The sequence below is a fragment of the Schistocerca piceifrons genome, chromosome X (genome assembly GCF_021461385.2).
Source record: "Schistocerca piceifrons isolate TAMUIC-IGC-003096 chromosome X, iqSchPice1.1, whole genome shotgun sequence".
Lineage (NCBI taxonomy): Eukaryota > Metazoa > Arthropoda > Insecta > Orthoptera > Acrididae > Schistocerca > Schistocerca piceifrons.
In genome coordinates, this window is record NC_060149.1 from 540228802 (window position 1) to 540252036 (window position 23235).

Consider the following 23235-nt stretch of genomic DNA (forward strand, 5'->3'; position numbering starts at 1 on the left):
TCAAGGGATCACCAATTTAGTACTGCAAGGAAGAGTCGAAGGTAAAAATCGAAGAGGGAGGCCAAGAGTTGAATATAGGAAGCAGATTCAGAAAGATGTAGGTTGCAGTAGATACTCTGAGATGAAGAGGCCTGCATAGGATAGAGTAACGTGAGAGTTGCATCAGACCAGTCTTCAGACTGAAGACGACAACAGCAACAACGGCATCGCTCTTCGCGTACACCCTGCTTTCATATTTCATGATATGTCGCCGGTAAGAAAGAACACCGAGCCGTATGTTGTACGAAGTCTTCAATCCAGTCACGAAGCTTCTCTGGTTTGCAGCAGGATCATGTTTTATTCACTAGACGAAAGTACCGATTCACACTGAAAGCCTCCCGAAAATCAAGGAACATACTAATAACAGTCTTCTCGATATCATGAATGAACTAAGTTTCATTGTAGAGTAGCCTGGGGAACGCATGCTGTTTTCTACAGATGAGACTTTCAGTCTAAGAAAATACAATTCGCGAGGCTAAACCCTGTTTCGTAATACCACAGCCTATGGTTATGCACAAATGTCCAACGAGCCGCCCAGGACCAAACAGTCAGATCACATGCCTTGAGTCAGGAAGGGGAACTGTTTACTACTTGACAAATATTCACACAGACAGTGGGACGACGTCTCAGCACCATGCACAGTCAGAATGACGACCACTGTGGTGCCTGACCTTGCCATGGCAGTAGAGAGAAACCTTTTTTTTAATTTTACATGTCAGGACCAAATTGAGGAGCAAATCTGCAAGATCATGGAACGTGTCAGTACAAGAAATTACAAAATAAAAGTAATAATAGATCATATAAAATGTTTATGAGCCCAAGAAAAAAGACAAGCCATAAGTTTAAGTAAACTCAATCAACAATATAACGTAGAAGGAGTGACCCATGAGGAAACTCTTCAGTTTCGATTTGAAACTCGTGGATTACTGCGAAGATTTTTGAATTATTGTGGTAGCTTATTGAAAATGGATCCAGCAGTATACTGTACACCTTTCTCCACAAGAGTCAAGGAAGGGCGATGCAAATGCAGATTGCATTTCTGCCTAGTATTAGCTGAGTGAAAGCTGATAATTCTCGGGGAATAAGCTGATATTGTTAACAAGAAACGACATTAAAGAATATATATATTGAGAGACCAATGTCAGAATACCCAGACAAGTGAACAGTTGTCGACAAGAGGTTCGCGAACTTATACCACTTATTGCCCGAACTGCCCGTTTCGACCCAAAAATATCTTTTGGCAATGGGAAGAGTTACACCTACAATAGTACCATAGGGTATAAGCGAATGAAAATAAGCAAAGTAGCCCAATTTTCATGTTGAACAATCACTTACTTCAGATACCGTTCGAATAGAAAAATGGCAGCATCAAGTCTTGGACAACGATTCTGAACGTGGTCTTTCCACGACAGTTTACTATCTGAACGCCTCGAAATTTGAACTGTTCAGTTTCACTAATCAAACACATATTCCATGAAATTAAAACGTCGGGTTTTGTTGAGTTGTGTGCTAGAAATTGTAAAAACTGAGTCTTATTGTGATTTAGCGTTAGTTTATTTTCTACAGGCCATAAACATATGTCACGAATTGCACTATTTGAAACAGAGTCGAGGTTGCACACAACATCCTTTACTACCGAGGTAGTATCAAATGGTTCAAATGGCTCTGAGCACTATGGGACTCAACATCTTAGGTCATAAGTCCCATAGAACTTAGAAATACTTAAACCTAACTAACCTAAGGACATCACATACACCCATGCCCGAGGCAGGATTCAAACCTGCGACTGTGGCAGCCCCGCGGTTCCGGACTGCAGCGCCAAAACCGCACGGCTACCGCGGCCGGCGAGGTAGTATCATCAGCAAACAGAAATATTTTAGAATTACCTGTAATACTACAGGGTACATCATTTATATAAATAAGGAACAGGAGTGGCCCCAACACTGATCCCTGGGGCACTCCCCATTTGACTGTGCCCTACTCAGACCCCACATTGCAGCCATTCTTAACACTGTGAATAGTGACCTTTTGCTGTCTGTTGTTAAAGTAAGAGGTGAACCAACTGTGAGCTACTCCCTGTATTCCTTAATGGTCCAACTTCTGGAGCAATATTTTGTGACCAAAACAATCAAACGCCTTAGTTAAATAAAAAAATCCAGTGCCTCACAGAGAAAAGAGAATATAGCATTTTCAGTTGTTAACCACTTCTAAAGCCGAACTGTACATGTGACAGCAAATTATATGATATAAAATGATCGATTACCCTTACATACACAGCCTTTTCGATAACTTTACCAAACACTGATGACATAGAAATAGGTCCAAAATTGTCTACATTATCTATTTTTCCCTTTTTATAAAGCGGCTTTACTACTGAGTACTTTAAGCGTTCAGGAAACTGACCATTCTGAAAGGAAAAATTACAAGTATGGCCAAGTACAGGGCTAACGTATGCAGCACAGTACTCTAATATTCTGCTAGGCAGTCCATCACATCCATGAGAGCCTTAGTCTTCAGTGATATAGCTATTGACTCAATTTCCCCCCAAATCTGTATCACAGAGGAGTGTTTCAGACATCAACCTCGGAAAAGCATTTTCAAAGAGAATTATATAACTCCCCGTGGAAACTAAATTTTTATTTAATTCGGCAGCAATGCTCAGAAAATGATTGTTAAATACTGTACATATATCTTATTTAGCAGTAACAGAAATATTTTTACTATAAACTGACTTTATATCATCGACCTTGTGCTGTTGTCGAGACACTTCCTTCACAACTGACCATATGGTTTTAATTTTATCCTGTGAATTAGCTACTCGATTTGCGTACCACATACTATTTGCCTTCTAATAACATTTTAAGCACCTTACAATACTGTTTGTAATGGGCTACTGTAGCTTTTTTGTGACTTCTTCTAGCATTTTAATATAATTCCCATTTTGTTCTACACGAAATCTTTATCCCACTAGTCAGCCATCCAGGATGCTTTTTACTGCTAGTACCCTGTTTAGAACATTCTAATGAAAAGCAACTCTCAAAGGGCATGAGAAATGAGTTAAAGAAAATATTATCATTGCCATCTATGTTATCGGCATTATAAGCATCCTTCCACTCTTGTTCCTTAACAAGTTTTAAAAAACTCTCTATTGCCGTTGGATTAACTTTCCTTCATAGTTTGTAATTATATATAACATTTGTTTGAGTACAAAAGCCTTTTAGTGTTAAAATTTGTGCATCATGGTCTGAAAGACCAGCCACCCTTTTACTAACAGAATGTCCATCTAGTAATGAAGAATGAATAAAAATATTGTCTATGGCTGTGCTACTGTTCCCCTGCGCCCAGGTTGGAAAAAACACAGTTTGCATCAGATCATATGAGTTTAGGAGATCTACCAACATCCTTTTTCTCGCACAATCACATACAAAATTAATATTGAAGTCACCACATAGAACTTATTTTTGGTACTTCCTATAAAGTGAACCAAGATCCCCTTCTAGCTTGAGCAGAAATGCTCTGAAGTCGCAGGTGCGAATCCTGCCGTGGGCATGGATGTGTATGATGGCCTTAGGTTAGTTAGGTTTAAATAGTTCTAAGTCTAGGCGACTGATAACCTCAAATGTTAAGTATAAAGTGAACCAAGATCCCCTTCTAGCTTGAGCAGAAATGCTCTGAAGTCGCAGGTGCGAATCATGCCGTGGGCATGGATGTGTGTGATGTCCTTAGGTTAGTTAGGTTTAAGTAGTTCTAAGTCTAGGCGACTGATAACCTCAAATGTTAAGTCCCATAGTGCTTAGAGCCATTTGAACCATTTTTGCTCTGAAGTCAGAGTTGGGGCCCCTATAAACAACAACAATTAGAAGTTTAGTTTCAATAAATTCAAGTACCCCTGCACAAAATTCAAATACCTGTTCAGTGCAGAGCAATGATACGTCTACGGCCTCAAATGGAATACTGTTTTTTACGTACATGGTCACTCCTTCACTCCTCAAAGAACTCCTTGAAAAACAGCCAGATGATCTGTATCCTGGTGAACGAAGCCTCTGAACTGTCAAATTATTTAAGTGGTGCTCCGATATATCAATAATGTCAGAGTCAACACTATTGGCAATTCGCCAACTTTACCTCCGATACCTCTTACATTCTGCTGAAATATGCTAATTCCTTCTGTACTTAGATACGTGACTTCCTCTGCAGGTCATTCCTTTGTTAGAGGGACTTCCCTTAAGAAGGTATACCTATCAGCTGACTTCAGTCTAAAAGAAATGCAGCTCTAACACCAACTACTACAAGAATTTTTCCATGAATAATCCTACCACCACCCACTACACCGCCAACTATAAGCTTTGCCAGCCTTCCCTTCCCATACCTATTGAGGTGCAGGCCATGTATAGTGAAACCTGATCTATTGATACACTCAACTGGCACTACTGCAATGTGAGCCATGCTCTCTGCCATCAGTGCCTTCGTCAAACCCAACCGAGTGAGGTGGCGCAGTGGTTAGCACACTGGACTCGCATTCGGGAGGACGACGGTTCAATCCCGCGTCCGGCCATCCTGATTTAGGTTTTCCGTGATTTCCCTAAATCGCTTCAGGCAAATGCCGGGATGGTTCTTTTGACAGGGAACGGCCGACTTCTTTCCCCATCCTTCCCTCATCCAAAGAGACCGATGACCTCGCTGTTTGGTCTCTTCCCCCAAACCAATCCAATGCAACCCAACCCCATGTCAACACGCCTAACAGCAGCATTAAGATGAGGCCGATCATGATGCTGAAACAGTTGCTCTAAGTGCACATTATTGCCACCAGTTTGAGTAGCTATCTTTACCAGATCACCACCTACATCATATTCTCCGTTCCTATCAAGACTATTCCCTGGTTGATTCGTCATCGTCGTATGCATCCAGTATCTGGGCTGATGGTATGGAGTACTACGGGTAAACAATACGATCACCTCTCATTTGTATACCCATTAATTTAGATATCAGTAGTTATATTTCTGACGTTTTAAGGCCGTTGATTGTGCACCATCTTCGAGGTCTCCGTAACGTTCTCTTTCAACAAGATACATTAGGGTGATAGAAGTCATGGGATAGCGATATGCACACACACGGATGGTGGTAACATTGCGTATAAAAGGGCAGTGCATTGGCAGAGTTGTCATTTGTACTCAGGCGATTTATGTGAAAAAGTTTCCAACGTGATTATGGCCGCACGATGGGAGTTAACAGTCTTTGAACGCGGAATAGTAGTTGGAGCTAGACACATGGGACATTCCATGTCGTAAATCGTTAGGGAATTTAATATTCCACACCCCTCGCGTCAAGAGTGTGCAGAGAACACCAAATTTTAGTCATTACCTCTCACCACAGACAATGTAGTAGACGACGGCCTTCACTTAACGACCGAGAGCAGCGACGTTTGAGTAGAGTTGTCAGTGCTACCAGACAAGCACCACTGCGTTAAGTAAGTGCAGAAATCAATGTAGGACGTCCGACGAACATATCCTTTATGACAGTGCGGCGAAATTTTGCGTTAAAAGGCTATGGCAGCAGACGACCGACGTGAGTGCCTTTGCAAACAGCGCAACATTGTCTGCAGCGTCTTTCTTGGAGTCGTGACCATATCGGTCTTAACCTAGACGACTGGAAAAGCATGACCTGGTCGGATAGTCCCGATTTCAATTGGTAAGAGCTGATGGTAGGGTTCGGGCGTAGCGCAGGCCCCACGAATGGACCCAAGTTGTCAGTAAGGCACTTTGCAAGCTGATGATGGCTCCATAATGGTGAGGGTTTTGTTTACATGGAATGGACTGGGTCTTCTGGAGACAATTTTCATCCATTGATGGACATCATGTTCCCAAACAACGATGGAATTATTATGGATGACAATGCGTCATGTCACGAACCACCGTTATTCGCGATTGGTTTGAAGAACGTTCTGGACAGTTCGAGCGAATGGTTTGGACACCCAGATAGTCAGACACGAATCTCATGGAAAATTTATGGGACATAATCGAGGGGTCAGTTCGTGCACATAATCCTGCACTGTCCACACTTACGCAATTGTGGACGGCTGTAGAGGTAGAATGGCTCAATATTTCTACAGTGGACTTCCAAAGACTTGCTGAGTCCATGGCATGACGGGCTGCTGCATTTCACCGGACAAAAAGAGGTCCGACACGATAGTAAGAGGTATCTCATGACTTTTGTCGCCTTAGTGTAGTTCCGTCAGTAAAGGATTCTTAAGCAAAGGTATTGGTGGGCTTTTATGCAAAATAGGTCACACCTGTTATTATCTCTCAACAGAATAGGCTGTAATGACTGCACAGATTGTATTGTCTAATAAGAAAGTGTGATTTTCATAAAAATGTAACACAGTTCATAAAATAACAGCATGAAGTTTTGCCCGTCAAGCTGCATTCACTTGTCCTTGGGAGCAAATGGCACATGATCATAGCCATTTTCATAGATATATTAAAGACATGTGCAAAATTGTGTATCCTGTACTGAATGTGTATCAAAAAACTCATATGTGGGCGAAATATCTTCAAAAAAATAACGAAATGTTACAAAATTGTGGATTTTATGTTTTGTATAGCTACGCATTGGGAGCACATGTATTATATATCTCTGACAGTATGGTTTTAGCAATATCTAAACATTACTACGCTAGGTTGTTCAGACAGGCCGCAGTGATTAAAAAGCACAAAAACAATTTAACAGAAAAAACGAAGAACTGAAATCAGACAAATTGTGGGCGTTAGTGCTAAATAAAACTAACAGCGCCTACTCTTCCCCACTACAAGCTTCCTAACTTACATCGGCGCGACTCTGCGATCTTAGGCAGCGTTTTGATGACGTCTCGAACCAACCATTGCGTGGATACACACAAATAGTTAGGTTTGTAGAGCTACTTTGACATTCACTTGGTTTGTGAGTCGTTAAAACCTCTGACGATGTCTCCAGCATTGGAAGACGAAACGTCGGGCAGTGAATTATTCTTTGGACCACAGGTTTCCTTACAATTTGTTCGCATATGCACTGTGGAACAGTTTTTTCTTCTTTAACAGCATTTAATGATTTATGATAGAAGAAGTACAGCGATGTCGAACAAATTACCATTTTTACGCTATTTTATATACTCTTATTAGGCAGATCATTATGACCACCGACCTACTAGCGATATAAACCCGTCCAGCTGATAGCAGCGTCACCTGGCGAGGAATGACACACGATCAGTGCTTGTCGTATCAGCGAGGATCCTATCCGTGAGTAGGATGGGGAAGGCGCTCTATCTATCTGCGTTTGATCGAGGGCAGACTGTGATGGCCCGGGGATTCGGCACGAGCATTTCGGAAACTGCACGACTTGTCGGGCGTTCGAGGAGTGCTGTGGTGGGTGTCTTCAACACGTGGCGAAACCAACGTGAAACCATGTCCAGATGTCGTGGGGCTGGGCGGCCACCCGTCATTATACAGATGTCGGACGTCGTAGGCAGGCCAGACTGTTAAAACAGGACAAGCGAAAAACTGTGGCAGAACTAACATGAGACTTTAATTGTGGGCAGAATATAAGTGTGTCTGAACACACACTACATTGAACACGCCTAACGATGGGCCTCCGGCAGCCAACGACCCATCCAGCTACGACTGAAATGGGCACGTGACCATCAGCACTGGACGTTGGCGCAGTGGCAGAGGGTTGCGTGGTCTGGTGAATTCCGATACCTTCTTCATCATGCCGATGGGAGGACGCGAATCCGTCGTCTTCCAGAGGAACACCCATTGACGCCTGCACTGAGGGATGGAGGCAAGCTGGGGAACTTTTACGTGGGCATCCACGGGTCTAGTGGAGTTCGTACAAGGCCCAATGACGGCCAAGGAGTGTCGCACACTGGTTGCAGACCACGTACACCCCTTCATGACGATCATTTTTCTCAAAGGCTGTGGCATTTTTCAGCAAGATAATTCGCCATGTCACAAGGCCAGGAATGTTATGGAGTTGTTCGAGGAACACAGTGGCGAGTTCCAATTGACGTGCTGGATCCACTGCTCGCCAGATCTGAACTCGATCTAATGGATCTGGGATGTGATTGAACGTGACGTCAGAACTGATCGCCCTCATCAGCGGAATATACGGGAATTAGGTGACTTGTGTTTGCAGAAGTGGTGCCAACTCTCTCTAGCGGCCTACCAAGGCCTCACTGCTACCACGCCACGACTCGTCGCCGCTGTTACCCGTACCAAAGGTGGACATACCAGCTATTTGGAAGGTAGTCTTAATGTTCTGGCTGATCAGTGTACTCCTACTGAGCGTAAATCAAAACCAGTTTCTGATATGTCATACGGTTTCATTATTAAGTGTCGTGAATGTTATAACTGAATGTTACAATTAATCCAGCCTAAACGTCCATGGTAACAGGAAAGTGGATTACTGCGATATTCTTTAAAGATGGCAGGCTGCAAGCTATTTAGTATCAACTTGATTGACAGGGTGGCGCTGGAACAGGAATGTTGCAACACTGTATGAAATAGCCAATAACATTTATTAAGAGTGTGTTACAATACGATACTTAACTTTAGTGCAGTTGGGTGCGTGGCACTGGATGTCCTATACCCAATACAATGAACTTTAAATAACTTTGCTGTCTCTTGGCAGTCTAGGATATTGTCCCTATGACAGTATCTTTGACAGACGTAATTTTGCAGACACTAGTGATTGTCCTGTTACTCCATAAATAGCGACTGATAAGTCGGAATTTTGTCTGCTCAACGAAACCCATAAAACTGTTCTGTGTAGCGTAACTGCAGGCACTGAACTGAACTGTCTGACTGCAGGATCAGAACTGTGTGAGTGTCGGTGGCGCATCGTGTTTTGTGCGTGTTGGCGGAAGGATTTCCATCTCCGCCAGTACAAGGCGGAAGCAATGTAGTCCACGGTTGACAGCGTTTTCTTTGGCGACAGGCAATACTGTCAGCGGAGGAGTGCGATGCGCAGAGGGACGTGGGATGGAAGCAGAGAGTGGTCAGAGTTTGTGAGTACCATCTGGTGGCTGCTGCACCTCGGAACTGAAAGGCATCAGGCAAGTGATTGTGTCCGTGTGGTGGCAGCCACTTATATTTGTTGTGTACCTAGAAGCCTGGTTCACAGCACTAAGTAATTACAAATTCTGATTATGCCAGTTTACATTAAGAGATTTTGCTTATGTCGTAGGTACATATAATAACACCAGCTTGTCAACTAGTCCTTCCACTATCGTTACTGAAATAGTCTTTAGAGGACATACAGGGTATTTGTTTTAAACGGAGACAACCTAATGTCTCGAAAACCGTTAGAACACAAAGGTTTACATTTACACCGTAAATGAAATGTAGAAGCAATTAATTGTGAAAACAGACAATTGAAATTTGTCGGTTACAGCGCCATCTACCACGGATGGGAAACGATGATTTGAGTAAACAGTACGTATTTTATGGCGTAGAATGAGAATATGCAATAAAATAGTTATAACATTTGGAAATACGAAGCTGACACCGCCCACGCAGAGGGGTGGTTAGGAGGTGGCCAATTGTTGCATAGACAGACGTCCACTTTACTAACAATAACTCTGCAGCTAGAACATTTTTTTCGTAATATGCGTCGTTTTCGAGTCATTCAGCTGTCTCGGGTTAAAGCAAACACTCTGTGTAGTGTCTGATTAGTTCAAAGTTTTACTGAAACATCATACATCCCTAATCGCATACTCCTGTGAAACACCTTCCTGCAAAGTACCAAATATAGTGTCCCCTTTATCGTCTTCAGTGTCCACTAGCACTGGTGAACTATAACTTACATTAGGTGAGAGTACTCACTGATCGCAGTCTCCCATGTCCCTTTCCCCTCTTTATTCTGCACTGCACGTATCCAGTAAACATAAAGTGGAACGTGGAGTAGGAGCATGTGCGGTGCGCGATGTATGAATTTAACGGAAATCACATAGATTTACAACTCCTCGCAGACGTATTCGAGCAACATAGTCATGGTACTGTTATCACGGGACGCAGCGCTCAAAAGAATATGCAGCTTTTAACCAATGTCGACGCGTTGATGTTATTAGAATACTGGATTTTTTCGGATACGTCAAGGCAAATAATGATGACTGAGTGAATTGTTCAACGACAGCTACATCCCGTTTCCAGTTTGTATGAGATCCATTTTTATCCACTGGAGTCTCACCAAATGATACAGATTTTTAAGGAATGATTCTGGTGTAGGATATGTCTTGGCGTGTCCTAACAGTTTACCGCTACTAAGTTCTGTGTGTTTCGGATGTATACCGTTACTCTCTCCTTCCGAATATCCAAACATCTATGCTGGGACTGCAGAAAGCAAATTCAACATGTAGTGTCACACTAAGATTATTGTGCAGCAAGAGTGACATGTTGTCATAAGAGAGTAGAGGTTCTGAGTTCCCTGCACACATGTTTCTGCTGTGGTACAGGTAACAGCTGAAATTGTGCGGTAACTGGAAATGTACTATAAAGTTGAAGTATGCGGTACAGTATGATTCTTGTGGGCAAAACGTCTAAATGCACACAGATTCACTGGGAATTTCTGGCAGTGTATAGATCAAATGCACTGTAGAGTCCAGCCTTAGTGAAATGATGCCTACAGTTGGATCAAAGCCACAGAGACGTGGGTAACGCTGATCGGGAAGGAAGAACATTGACATCGACCACAAGTGAGAATTTCCAGACAACTGAGGAACTGATACACAGCTATTGCAGATTTTCCAGCGATAAAAACGTTCACACAGCAGTTCTCGAATGACTCCGTGACCGTAGAGAGAATTTCTATCGTCGAGGAATTGAACGATTGGTGGAATGTTCCGGCAGTTATTTATAGAGGCTTAGTGACTATTCTGAAGAACTGTCATGCATCTATTTCACTTTTAGGTGTACTGCATCATTCAGTAAAATTAACATAGATTTTGAAGTTCCCTCGTTCTTGTATATGAAACTGAGTGTAGTGTGTTTATTATAGTGAAGATGATTACAGTAATGTGACGCCATTTCGGCATCTCCCACGTTTTGGCTCCACGTTTTTATATTTTACCGTTATCTTGTTTTACAGCTAGTGTTTACGTCGTGTATTCGATTCAACTCCTTCATAATTTGATGCACAACTTGCTTTGAACAGAGTGTTTCGCCTTTCATCTGTTGTAAAGGTCAGACGAAGCTGATAGTTTGCCTATGACACACTTCAGTAGAGTGCCGTGGGTTGTCCAGGTATGTAGCTCAATTTTGTATGTTACAGTACACACTGACTTTCTGAGTGAGGTATCCATTATCTGTTAAACATAGCACTCTACCACATATGGTAGGAATGTTCTCACAGCTATTACATCAGCCTGTCAGCTGTAACAAATCCTAATGGTCACCTTGCGGAAGCTACTGTCCACCTTCTGTGTGTAGGTAGTATTATTCCTTAACTAGTGTTAACGATAATTTCATGTAAGTGATATTGCCTCTGGCATCCCAACACTGTGTTTTGACAAGCTTCTCTTGAGCAAGTGGTAATTACTTATCTTATGAATTTACGTAACTCCTTACTTAATTACTAAAGAATGTCGATTCTGCACTTTTTTAATGCGCTTTCGGATGAAAATTGTCTTACGCTTGCAAAATCTCCTACTGTTTGTGGATGGTGTTATTAAGTGCAGAACTCTTATTCATTGATGTGGTTGTATCATAAATTCTAGGGCAAAAAAATAAAATAAAATAATAGAAAAATAAAAAAGACGCATCACGAAGGAATGGGACGGAAATCAGTAGCTGTGATGTACGTGTACAGACAAACAAATGATTACAATTTCAGGTAAAATCGATGATTTACTCAAGAGCAGGAGCTTCACAAATTTAGCGAGTCAATAAAGCGTTGGCCCACCTCTGGTCCTTATGCAAGCAATTACTCGGGTTGGAATTGACTGATGTAGTTATTGGATTTCCTCCTGAGGGACATAGTACCAAATTCCGTGCAGTTTGTGCGCTAGATCTCAAAATCCAGACCCGGTTAGAGGGCTTGCTACAATGCTCAAAATGCTCTCAATTGGGGAGAGATCCGCCAATCTCGGTGGTCACGGCATGGTTTTTCAAGTACGAAGACAAGCAGCAGAAAATCTCGCCGTGTTCGTGTGGGCATTATCTTGCTGAAGTGTAAGCCAAAGATGGCTTCCCATGAAAGGCAACACAACGGAGCGTAGAATATCGTCGACGTCTCGTTGTGCTGTAAGAGTGCCGCGGATGACAACCAATGGGCTCCTGCTACGGAATGAAATGGCACCCAAAACCATCACGCCTGACTGTTGGGCAATACGGTGGACGACGGTCAGGTTGGCATCCCACCGCTGTCCGGGACGTCCTAAGCCACGTCTTTGGTCTGGAATCTCATTAACTCGAGTAGAATTGTCATCAATGATGACTTCCACTTCGGACTGAGCCCAGTGACCAGGCAAGACGTGTCTGGAGACGCTCCAGGCTCCAGTGGGATACCAATCTGACTGTCGCCCGCCATACCACCAGACAACCAAGAGTGATACTCTGGAGTGCCATTTTTTTTCATAGCAGGATCCCTTGGGTTGTCATCCGTGGCACCCTTACAGCATAGCAGAAGGTTGAAGATATTCTACGCACCTTTTTGTTGCCCTTCATGGCCAGCCATCCTGGACTTATATTTCAGCAAGATAATGCCAGTCCGCACACGGCGAGAGTTTCTACTGTTTGTCTTCGTGCTTGCCGAACTCTAGCGTGGCCAGCAAGGTCGCCGGACCCGTCCCCAAATGAGAACATTTGGAACATTATGGGCGCTCTAACCAACTCGGGAGTTTCACGATCTAACGTGACAGTTTGATATAATTTGACACGATATCCTTCAGGAGGACATCCAACAATTCTTTAAATGAATGCCAAGCCGAATAACTGCTTGCATAAAGGCCAAAGGAGGACCAACGCATTATTGACTTGCTCAAACTGAGAAGCTCTTTCTCTTGAATAAATCATCCACTTTTCTAAAACTGTAATCTTGTGTTTTTCAGTACATGTACACCACATCTACGAATTTACGTCTCACTCTGATAATTCCTTAGTGGCTCGTCTTTTTTTTTGTCCTAGATTGCATCAATCCACTGCACAGTAAAGCGACACACCTTAGGAATTCTGCTGTTTCTATTGTAAAATTCCTGAGTAATCCGGTTATTTTCTCTGTATACTTTTTTCTATGTGCTCGTGCTACGTCATCAGTGGCGAGTGGATACCCATACATATTTGGAATACGTCCGCTGATGAAGGTTGTTATGATAGCTACTCGCATCAGTTACATTCTGCGATGCAGTTCTAGAGCTTACATGCTGATTATGATGACTGATGGTTTCATCGAAATTTATTAAGTGGTATAACGTAGCCATACCGTGAAGAACTGTTTTTTCACATCATTAAAGGGCTTGTTTACAGATGGTATGAAACTGGTGTAGTGACTCTCTCTCAGATATTAGGAATTCTTGTGTGTTTTCCTATTACACTGTTTTTGGCAGGTACTTTATGGTGAGTAACTCTGTTGTGCTTTATTAGCTGTGCTGTGTTAAAACCTGTCAGATTCTTGCTGTTCAAGGAGCTGTAAAGTGTTGTTAGGTGAACGTTGAAAATTTAGAAACAATAAAGAGTTACAAATCCATTAAGGAGTTCAGGGGGATTTGTAGTCCTATTCCTCTTGGAGTTACAGAAAAAACTATTTTCAGCTCAGTAGGTGAGATGTCTGCGTTCAGCAGGAAGGTTATTTCGTTCAGAATGTGTTCTAATATTCTGCTGCAAAACGGGACTACGATCAGCCCTCGTTTGATACGTGCTCCATTGCCTCGTATTTTCTTTAACAGCTTGATTTGAAAATGATTAAGCGAAATGAAATAGGTCAACACCATCTCACTCATGAAACATTATTTTATACATGCTTCGACGTACTATCGGTTATTCACAAAGCCCTTGTCGATATCGTCCATGAAATCCTGCTTTCGTTTCGTCATTGACAATAAAACCGTACGTGTTTCCTTGCCAAAAGTAGTTACAGATAGAATGAAATTAACAAAAAGACATCTCACTATGGACAGGGCTGTTGAATATTCCTTTTACATTACACGAGACTTGTTTAAAAGCAGCAAGGAAATTCGCATTATCTGGAATTAACTGTTTTGGAAGACGTGTGTACATTTGCGATAGAATGCATCTGTTTTGATATGTCTCTAGATATAGAAATAGTTTCTTATTTGAGGCAGTCTGTGTTGTTCTTAGAAGAGTGTTCTTGACAATACATTAACTTTTTTTTCATAACGTATGACTTCTCGATGAGTGATCGGTATCAATACAATATCAGACTTTCCACGTTTCTAATAGATTTGGTAGTAATTCTTTATTATGCATCTCATTCGCAGCATCTTTCGGACATGACCAATCCTTCACAATAACTTCATGATGACTAAATTTCGTCCACTTCGTACTTATAGAAATCAAATGTAATCATACAACAGCAATGGTTTTTATAAGATGATAATAAAACTTAACCATTTTTATACAATTTTTTATGAATAAGAGGAATACATCTGTTATAAAGTTCAAGCTTAACAGCACGACACGCAAATAACTTCATATATGACTGCAGTTCTGAGGGAATATCTGATCGAAATATTGCTTGGAATATAAATGTCTTTTCCAGGGTACAGCAAACGTCGAAATGATTCACCACAATACCATCCACAGAATGCGAACTACCTGTTTGGCGAACTTTCTCAACAACATCACGAACAAGATTTTCAAAATAACTGTTTACATACAACTTCTAGTCCTTTCGTCCATCTATTCCACACTGAATTGCACCACTGGTGAACATAGACTCCTAAATGTCTCTTCCTGGAAATGAGTGTACTGCATACTGTCCAAATTGCTAGCTACTTGCACTGTCAGTAGTTCTCTCTATGGGACTTAACAGTGCATATACTATAATTTTCCAATAACACATCTGGAACTTCTCTGCTGAAACATTGACACCATACATACAGAGTCACTACATATCTATGATAATGAATACAGTCAGAAGCAATGAATGAAATCTTGTGCCAAGGCAGGGATTCGAACACACGTCTCCTGTTCACTAGGCAAATGCACTAAAAACTGCACCACAGAGGCACTGCAGCTCATGGAGTTGCACAGGTTACCTTAGCATGCCACCTCCCTAATACAAACTCAAATTCACACATCAGCCCATCTTGATGTTCCCCTTCTTAACTCGTTTCAGTACTGCAAAGGCTCCCTAACACTGGAATAGCACATTAGCTCTCAACAAAGTGAGGATAATCCTGCCTGTAACTCAGGTGTAGGTTATATATTAACCAGCATATTTATACGTTACAGAGACATGTTACGTGTCATCTCTATCTATGATGATGAATACAGGCCAAAGCAATAAATTACAATTTGTAGCAAAGCCAGGATTTGAAGCTTGGTCTCCTGCTCAGTAGGCACACGTTCTAACCACTGCGACACACCGGCACCACAGCTAACACAGTTGTATCAAACGAGCTGAGACATGTATTGGAGTTTGCATTAGGGAGCGAGACGTACTAGGGTAATCTGTGCAGCAGCGTTAACTGCAGTGCCAGGACGGCGCAGTGGCTACACATCTGTCTAGTGAACAGTAGACCTGTGTTGGTATCCCGGTCTTGGTAAAAGTTTCAGTTCATCACTTCGGCCTGTATTCATTATCATAGATAAAGCTGAGACTTCATACGTCTCTGGAATATATAATTCACCTCATCAATATATCACCTACACCTGCGGTAGAGGCAAGATAATGTCCATTTCGTTCAGCGCTAAGGTGCTACTCCAGTGTTAGAGAGTCTCTGCAATACTGACACTAGTTAAGAAGGGGAACATCAAGAAGGGCAGGGGCGTGAACTGGAGTTTGTATTAGGGAGGAAGACATACTAGGGTAATCCGTGCACTGATGTTAACCGCAGTGCCAGGGTGGCGCAGTGAGCTGGCGCGGTAGCTCAACGTGTTCGGTCGGAGGGTTAGCTGTCCTCCGTAAAAAAAAAAAAAAAAAAAAAAAAAAAAAAAAAAAAAAAAAACCGGAGTAAATGGATAATCAATGAACCTGGACAAGTGTCATAGGACATCCGCCTCGAACAAATGCAACGAACAATATCGAACAAAATGAGATTTTAAGAAAGTGAGCAGGAGACCTGCGTTCGACTCCTGACCTTGGTAAATATTTTATTTCATTGTTTTGGCTTGTATTCATTATCATAGATGCAGTTGAGACTGACTATGTCTTTTGGAACATATAAGTTATCTGATTAATCAATCGCTACATAGCTGACAGCATTTGCGAACTGTTATATCAGGGATTCTCAATTATTACAACAGGCTTGTACTGGGATACTGCAAACCTGCCATTGAGAACGTGTTTTACATCATCAGCATTCAACTGGTATGGCGTGGTCAATAGCAGTATGCCTTGCAACTAGAAAATTCATTGTCTGATTGATCTGAATGTGCTTACTTAGATGCTACTGTACAGAAATATGGAGTAACTGAGGTAGTGTGAGGGAGGAGGAGGGGGGGGGGTACAAAGCACAGGACATGAAGCACTGAGCTTCATCCAGGACCAGGAAGTCCAAGCAATTTCCATCAATACAAAGGCAGATGCCCAGGTGGGGTTACACGGGGCTGGGATCCAAAGATATTTCATTATTATGTACCCCAACAGTAAGCATGCGGCACGTCACTCAGCCGCGCGGATTGGCCGAGTGGTTAGAAGCGCCATGTGACAGACTGCGCCCCCCCCCCCCCCCGCTCCCCCCGCCCCCCGCCGGAGCTTCGAGTCCTCCCTAGGGCATGTGTGTGTGTGTGTGTGTGTGTGTGTGTGTGTGTGTGTGTGTGTGTGTTGTTCTTAGCATAAGTCAGTTTCAGGTTGTTTAAGAAGTGCGTAAGTCTAGGGACTGATGACCTCAGCAGTTTGGTCCCTTAGGAATTCACACACACACAGACGTCACTCACAGCATGATGTGGATCAACTGGATACATAAAAGTCACACCCAACTAATCATTACGCACCCTTCACTGACACATGTAATACAAAGAGCCATCATCCGATGAATCGTTCTTCTTTTCAACGCAGGTGGGTGTGTGGTAAGAAAAGAAAGTATGTGATTCTTCTCTCCAGCTCAGGTAATTGCGTGGGAAAAACGAAAGTGTGCTTCTTCTTTTCAGCTCAGGCTGATGTGCTTCACTCATGATACAGTCGTAGGTGTTAAAATAAAATTGTCCCAGAGCCCAGCCATTGGTTCCCCTACTCCCACAACAGCATAGCCAGACGGACTACTCCCTTCCATCCACCCACTGGCTGCTGCGAGCAGCCCAGAACAGTGCTTGTCCCCTCAGCTGACAGCCATCCCTTATACCATATACTGTGTGGACAGATGCTGCCTGCTCCAGCACTTAAGAGCTGCTTCAGCTCTCATCCAGAAATTGTTTATAAATAATAATAATAATAATAATAGTGTGCCCAACTACAGCAGTCTGTAATAGTATTTGGTACACAGAGACAGGAACAAGGCAATTGTTGCGACATGGTGGGAGAGGGGAAGGTGGGGAAATGTATTTTTTAAGTAGTGCATGTGGGCTACCTCCAACATAGTAGTAGATATCAAATGCCCCACCATTTTTGACATTTTGGATTTATTTACACCACGATTTTAACGGGCCTATTTCCCTCATCTTGAATTTTTTAAGTAACACAAGTGGGCTATCTCAAACATAGAAGGTGATATAGAACGCTAATTCAGATTCCTGACATTTCTGACATCTTGAATTTTGTTCATGGCCATTTCAGCTGACCTTTTTTCCATCATTGTGAATTTTTTTTATGTAGGACAAGTGGGCTAGATTTGCGCGAAATATGGAAAACTGTATGGGGAAGGAGAAGGGGAGGGGGAGGAGGGAGGAGTCAGGAGGAGAGGAAAAGTTTACCTTTAGGGATGGTCTTTACTGATAACTTTGAGGGGGAAGGTGAGGGGTGACATTGAGAGATGACCTCGATGGGGGGAGGGGGGAGGTAACATTGACGGATGACCTGGATGGGGAGTGGTAGTGGGTTCGACTAAATTAGAAATAAGTTAGAAATATCAGTTTCATTGCTTGTGTCTCATCCAACATGCACCATAAATTCTCAGATGAGAGCAGAACAGTTCCAGTTCACAAAAGTCTTTCTCACCTTCCACATATCGGACTTGAATTTAAAAAGTGTATGCAGAACCTAAATAGTAGCCACCAACCTACTTCTTCCAGCCCACGGTGATAACTGAAAACTGTTTATTATATAAGGACTGGAACATCCGATTGACCTAACCATAACACCTACACGTGCACAACTGTCAAGATAAATCCGGAGCCGGCTCAACCACATCAGAACCAGGTATGCAAGATGCAAAGCATCTCTTAATAAATTGGGCGCTGTATTCAGCCCAGAAGGTATTGTAGCGATATGGGAGAATTAGTAGAATGTATTACTAGTGAATGAGCAGTAGCAGGATTTCCAGGGGACTGGAACGACTCCATGACGCTGGATCATGGTGACTACAGGTAAATTATTTTGTTTTGAAGCACAGTGGTAAATTAGGACGAAAATAGCTTGTGTGTTCGAAAACATCATATCGTCCGCGTAGTGGGCTTAGAGTTCCGATGGAACTGGGATGATAATTACCACTCTAAATGTTCACTTGCCATAATTTTAAACTGCACTAGTTTAGGCCAGTTTCGTTACATGTTCTGTGGATCATATTTGTGACAGTTCGGAATGACGTGGAACATGTCAGCAGGTTCACAAATATGATACATTTTCTCTTTGATAAGAAGCTTACGTGCTGATCATTTACGTAACTAGATTTTTGTTTTAATTTTAATCTACATCTAAATTTGATAAATGTAACCCACCCACACCCATACAGTACATTTAGATACTCATGTCTGGAGCAGAAGAAGTTGTGAAGTAGAAATTATTTTAATATGTTTTACAAACTTTATCTGCCAACACCTTTACCCAAAGGAACGTAATCACATATTTTTATGGCTGAATACTTTACTCCTTTCTGTGCAACGGTAAGGTTAAGATTTGCATAGTGGTAACTACCGGTCCTAGTGTTATATTTCTGAATGCTCCTAATACTTTCAAAAATGCCAAATTTTTTGTAAAAAAACTTCATAAGAGATTAAATATATTGGGAAACTATTGTTTGTAAGACTAATTTTTTATACAGATAACAACACGAAATTAGAGAATGGACGCAAAAAACTGTCCTTACAACACACTTCCGTACATTGAGTACTTTGTGGCTTCGTGCGGAATCGATCTAGAAAAATCATTCCATTTATGGCATCAAAGAATGGAAGTATACAAAGTAAGCTAATTATGTGACACTTACATCAGCAAACTGAGCAATTACTTGTAGAGCACCCCGTCGTTTTCAAGGCACAAGTGCGACGGGAGGAGTGCTGTGCAATGAAATTTCAACAATATAAACAACTAGCGCCAACACAACCAAAGACGACCAATCTCTTATGGATAGTTAATATTAATCACCAACAGGTGAGTAACATTAACTCTGTCGCTCTGTTGTTTGGTCAGGGAAGGAGAAAGATTCGAAGCAGGTTTTAAGCAAAAGAACTCCTTATTTGCCAGGTCACTTGGTAATTTAATCTCTGCTGCTTCCGTAATAATATTATCCCAATGCCTAAACGGGCATTTCAGAAGTTCTGTGTTGTTATATTCCATGGGATGACCGATACCAAGGTAATGTGTGACGCTTAAACTCTAATCACTGGTCATCCATGATCCTGATAGCCTGACCGAAGTATGTCACAACCGCACGATTTACGGCAGATATCCACCTTATATCTTGCATTGTACATAACTGAACGAAATGAAAAACCATTTACCGCAGTAAATCAATAAGGCTTTTGATTACTTTATAAATCTGTTAATATTTTCGTATATTTGTGTTAGGTCTTATTTTTGTGGTTTATGCTTGTCATATGCTTCTATAGGTTTGTTACCTGTTAAACAATAAATAGCAGTGCTGAGTGTGTGAACATCTTACAGCGAATTTTTCATTTTAAGAAAATTGTGCATGGTGCAGTGAGCTTTGTTGAAGTCACATTTGAGGCGTACTTACACGGCCGGCACTTGTAATCGACGTGGACGTACTTGGGCGTCCCGGGGCAGGGATCTGTGCCGTAGGGCCGTCCGGTTGGCTGGAACTTGCACTGTCGCTTCTTCTGGCACGCCTCCACCACCGTCTGCAACAGAGAGTACTGCGCCCACTCACTCTAGACGCCTGCTCCTTTCCACATCTCGTGCATTATAAACTAAAATTTTAGCAAATGTCACATTCTGAGAGGATTAATCTTGTGCACATTGCACAAGAAATTGTCAATGTGTAGCTGCTGTTAGTACAAATCCCGCAGTGGCACAGGTTTCAATATTTCGTCAACTTACATAATATAGGCGGTAATTAATAGTGTTGTGCAAGTTATTGCATTAGAGTTTTCTCATACTGGCCATATTATTTAATTTAAAATGAAATTAATGTAATTAAAAAACAATGTGCATTTGCATGCAGCTTTAGTGAATTTCATGTTATTTGACTAATTACTAATTTTAATTAATTGTTAGGATAAACATATTTTACCGGGCGAGGTGGCGCAGTGGTTAGCACAAAAAAAATGGCTCTGAGCACTATGGGACTCAACTGCTGAGGTCATTAGTCCCCTAGAACTTAGAACTAGTTAAACCTAACTAACCTAAGAACATCACAAACATCCATGCCCGAGGCAGGATTCGAACCTGCGACCGTAGCGGGCTTGCGGTTCCAAACTGCAGCGCCTTTAACCGCACGGCCACTTCGGCCGGCTAAGGTTAGCACACTGGACACGCTTTCGGGAGGACGACGGTTCAATCCCGCGTCTGGCCATCCTAATTTAGGCTTTCCATGATTTCCTTGACTTGCTTCAGGCAAATGCCGGGAAAGTTCCTCTGAAAGGGCACGGCCGACTTCCTTCCCCAGCTTCTCCCTACTCCGATGAGACCGATGACCTCGCAGTATGGTCTTTTCCCTCTTCCCCCAAATCAACCACCCTCCCCAAACAAACGTATTTATAACTATTGGCAAGTAAATAAGGAAACGTATAGAGTTTTCCTAAAAATGTGTGACTGTCGTGATTTGCGAAATCCCTTATACATTCAGTCTGGTAAGGTACCTGGCACTACTTTGTACCTCGACGCTTCAAGCTGCAGACACAGAGGCAGGCAACATTTGGCAGTTAACCTGCGTAGCGGTGAGACGTTGCTAGTGTAGCAAGAACGAATAGTGTAGGTGCAATTTTTTTGAATATCACATAATTTACACTTGTACAAAAGAAATGAAGGTTTGAGCGTAAGTCGAACCGCTGCCTCATACGTTTTTGTCTAACGTAGCTCGAACACTAACCACTTTTTGTTTTATCTCATTTTGTTCGTTAAATTTGTTTGGGGAGTATGTCCCATGACACCCGTTCAAGTGCATCGTTGATCCAGTCACTCATTTTTTTTTATTAAAGCGGGCAGCTCTTCCTCTGACCGAACACGCTGAGCTATCGCGCCGGTCACCACTTGACCACCATGAACTCTAGCATCCGGCACCGACGCACAAATGCATTACTTACGTAACAGACTCGTAAAACTTCTCCTGCGATTTTCTCGGAAATGCCAGAGTAATGCACCTCACTACCTGCGCATTAAGTTGTTTTAATGTCCTGCTAAAGGCGTACAAAGTAAATCCGTGGTCCCAACGCCGTGTCCTCCCCTTGTAAGTAGCACCGACTTTCAGTCGCGTGGCGGAATGTGGCCCCACTGCATGTGTGCCTCTGAATCCTAGGTGTTCGTACTTGCAGTTGCGGTATACCTGTAGTACGTCACAAACTGTGGTAGCACTTTCGATGCGCATGTGAACGCAAGTTTGTATGCAGAAATACGAGGGTTACCCAGAAAGTAATGCACGGCATTTTCTTCCTTCAACAATTCGTTACTGGGCATAGTGAGAATTACACACACGAAAGAGTGGTGCTTTATCTACACACCCCATTTCTCCATTTAATCTCCATGTCGTTCTATAGCCTTCCTGCAGCGCGAAACAAGGGCGTGTATGCCCTGTCGGTACCAATCCTTGTCCTGGTGGCGGAGCCAGTGCTTCACTGTGTGAACTTCCTCTGCTGATTGACAGATGCAGCGCCAACTGCCTAGTCGTAATGCGTCTGTCCTCTTGGATGGTAATATCAACTCACTGCAATTGTCAGGTGTGAAAGCCGTGGATGGTTTCCCCGACCGCTGCAAACCGCGGAGCTCCGTCGAACCGGCTCTCAAATGGCACTGAGTACTATGGGACTTAACTGCTGAGGTCATCAGTCCCCTAGAACTTAGAACTACTTAAACCTAATTAACCTAAGGACATCACACACATCCATGCCCGAGGCAGGATTCGAACCTGCGACCGTAGCGGTCGCACGGCTCCAGACTGTAGCGCCTAGAACCGCTCGGCTCCGTCGAACCGCCTCCTAATGATCTCACCCTCCGTGCCCAGCGACTAACTGTACTTCTGTCGACAGCAGATGCTCCATAGACTTTGCACAAGATCAAATGGCTCTGAGCACTATGCGACTTAACTTCTGAGGTCATCAGTCGCCTAGAACGTAGAACTAATTAAACCTAACTAACCTAAGGACATCACACACATCCATGCCCGAGGCAGGATTCGAAGCTGCCACCGTAGTGGTCGCTCGGTTCGAGACTGTAGCGCCTAGAACCGCACGGCCACTCCGGCCGGCCTTTGCACAAGCGTTTGTGAATATTTCCCACAGTTTCTTTCTCTGCACTGAGAAATTCAATGACGGCACTTTGCTTGTGACGTACAACACCTACAGAAGCCATTTTGAAACTGTCCTGCAGCTACGTTATCTGTCAGAAGTGACGGAAACTTGGCATGCTCACTCAGGAGACTTCAAATAATACATACGTAAACTTTCGCATTCGTAGCATTGTTTTCAGCTGAGAAAAAAAAATGCGGTGCATTACTTCCTG

General features: G+C 42.7%; 1 protein-coding gene across 1 annotated transcript in view; it reads right to left on the bottom strand.

Annotated features, from left to right (window-relative positions):
• The window catches only part of LOC124722509 (protein eva-1), a gene marked incomplete at its 5' end in the record, with an annotated part of 280067 nt that extends 259623 nt beyond the window's left edge, over window positions 1-20444 (bottom strand). The window contains one exon of the mRNA XM_047247663.1: window positions 20297-20444. Coding sequence (XP_047103619.1) covers window positions 20297-20444 — 148 coding nt within the window. The remainder of the gene's footprint in view (window positions 1-20296) is intronic.
• Window positions 20445-23235: the final 2791 nt, after the last annotated feature.